This window comes from Austrofundulus limnaeus, unplaced genomic scaffold (assembly GCF_001266775.1).
Source record: "Austrofundulus limnaeus strain Quisiro unplaced genomic scaffold, Austrofundulus_limnaeus-1.0 Scaffold662, whole genome shotgun sequence".
Taxonomy (NCBI): domain Eukaryota; kingdom Metazoa; phylum Chordata; class Actinopteri; order Cyprinodontiformes; family Rivulidae; genus Austrofundulus; species Austrofundulus limnaeus.
The window spans coordinates 252,899-254,850 of record NW_013953064.1 but is presented as its reverse complement, the minus strand read 5'-3'; the positions used below and the strand labels follow the sequence as shown (position 1 = coordinate 254,850).

Below are 1,952 nucleotides of genomic sequence, written 5' to 3'. Positions count from 1 at the left end.
TGTGTGTGTGTGTGTGTGTGTGTGTGTGTGTGTGTGTGTGTGTGTGTGTGTGTGGTTTCCTGATGCAGAGAAGCTAAATGTAGCGCACGCTTCCAACAACCTGAGCAGCTCCTCTCCAGACTTCAGCAGATTTTCACTCAGTTTTCAGATAAATTTGTTGTTTTAGTAACAAAAACAAACCTGATCAGTTCAGAAGGTTAAAACCTTTGTTAATCTGCAGTTTGTTAAATCCTCGTCTGGATTTTTGTGTTTTTCTGTCGTCATGATGCAGAAAGTGTTYCATCGTCTCCATGAAGCTCAACTCCTGCAATCAACCTGGGGTCGCATTTTCTCTTGCGTTCACATCCTGGGAGTTTGACCAGAGTTCCATGAATCTGTGGCTCCTGAACCACAGGGATGAATCAGAGTTTAACAMATGATTTAAAGTTTAATTTGATTTTTTTTCTTTTTCTTCACAGCAGCTCATCATAAGATCTGTTCTTAAAGATGTGAAGGATGACAGAAAATAAGGTTTTAGCTCCTAAATGTTTGCTGCTCAGCTGAAGGACTAACCTGACCCTCACCAGTCAAACAGACCCTGAAACAGTTTCTTTTTCCTGAAATTCTGCAAATTTGCTTCCAATCTGCAACTGTGAAATAATAAAAATCACATTAATAACGTAGTTTGAAAGTGTTTCTGCCTGACAGAGCTGTCGGCTCGTATTAAGGACAAACAACAAACATCCATTATGATGTTTTTCTCACAAGCTTTGTTGGCAAAAACCAAGCAGCTGCACGTAAAAACATCTCAGGTAAACAATAAAAACACAGCACAGCAGAAAATGTGGATTAATTATGAATGCAGCAAACAGAGTGGCTGWAATCAGTGAGCTGTTGTGAAATCAGAGCAAACTGGAGGAATAAAGATGTTCAGAGGAAACCTGACACCTGCTGTGGTGTTTGTGTTGGACAGTAGCTGGATTATTCCAACAAACCACATGATTGACAGCTGGTTTTCAGCTTTTCAGATGAGTTTTCAGACGGGAGCAGCAGGTGGATCAGCTCCTGTTTCAGCCGTCGTGTCGCCTTCTTTTCACTGGGAAATTTAAATGTTAAAGGTCATGAAAACATGACGAGGTTTTAAAAGCTCACCAGGAGCTCAGGACCAGTTTCAGACCCTGAACAAGAAGTTTCTGAGTGAAAACGGATTATTTTCTTACATCATTGAGTTTAAAACAGCTGCAGGTGCTTTTTGGTGGCTAGCTTTAGCTGCTGTTCTAATTTTAACGTGTGTAAACACAAACAAGTTTGTCCTTCATTTTGTTTTAGTTACAGCCACCATCAGTCACCATGAGCTGACAGACCCCCCCCCCCCCGCATCCCACCCTTCCTTTGAGTCATTCTGTTTCAGTTCAACTGTTTTAAACCACAAGAAAAAGATAAGTTTTATTTTGAAAATCCTTCCTGTCTGAAACCTGTGACACCTGTAAAACATTATTAAACTGTTTTTAATGTCACCCTTGGAAAAGAGAGATTGATCTCAGTGGGTTTTATCTGGTTAAATAAAAATGATTAATTAATTGATTGATTGATTGATTGATTGATTGATTGATTGATTGATTGATTGATTGATTTTCAGGAGACACTCAGAGTAGACCTGCTGCTCCTCCAGCAGGTGAGGAGAACACCTGGACGTCTCCAGAGGGAGGTGTCCTGGACCTGCCTGACTGGTAGAGGACCCAGAGGAAGACCCAGAACATGATGGAGACCCGTCTCACATCTGGTCTGAGAACACCTCCCAGAAGAGCTGGAAGAAGAAAGAGAGGTCTGGAACTCCCAGGGATGGATGGATGGATGGATGGATGGATGGATTGATGGATGGATTGATGGATGGATGGATGGATGGATGGATGGATTGATGGATGGATGATGAATGTTGGATGGATGGATGATGAATGTTGGATGGATGGATG

The 1,952-nt window shown here is 41.6% G+C and overlaps 1 protein-coding gene across 2 annotated transcripts in view; it reads left to right on the top strand.

Moving 5' to 3' along the window:
- LOC106531651 (ESCRT-I complex subunit tsg101) overlaps positions 1-1,843 on the top strand; it is a 5,450-nt gene extending 3,607 nt beyond the window's left edge. The window contains exon 2 of one of the 2 annotated variants that reach the window (XM_014027556.1): positions 1,619-1,843. In XM_014027556.1, coding sequence (XP_013883010.1) covers positions 1,619-1,634 — 16 coding nt within the window. In that variant the 3' untranslated portion in view covers positions 1,635-1,843. The remainder of the gene's footprint in view (positions 1-1,618) is intronic. The other variant, XM_014027557.1, reaches the window with a different exon arrangement.
- Positions 1,844-1,952: the final 109 nt, after the last annotated feature.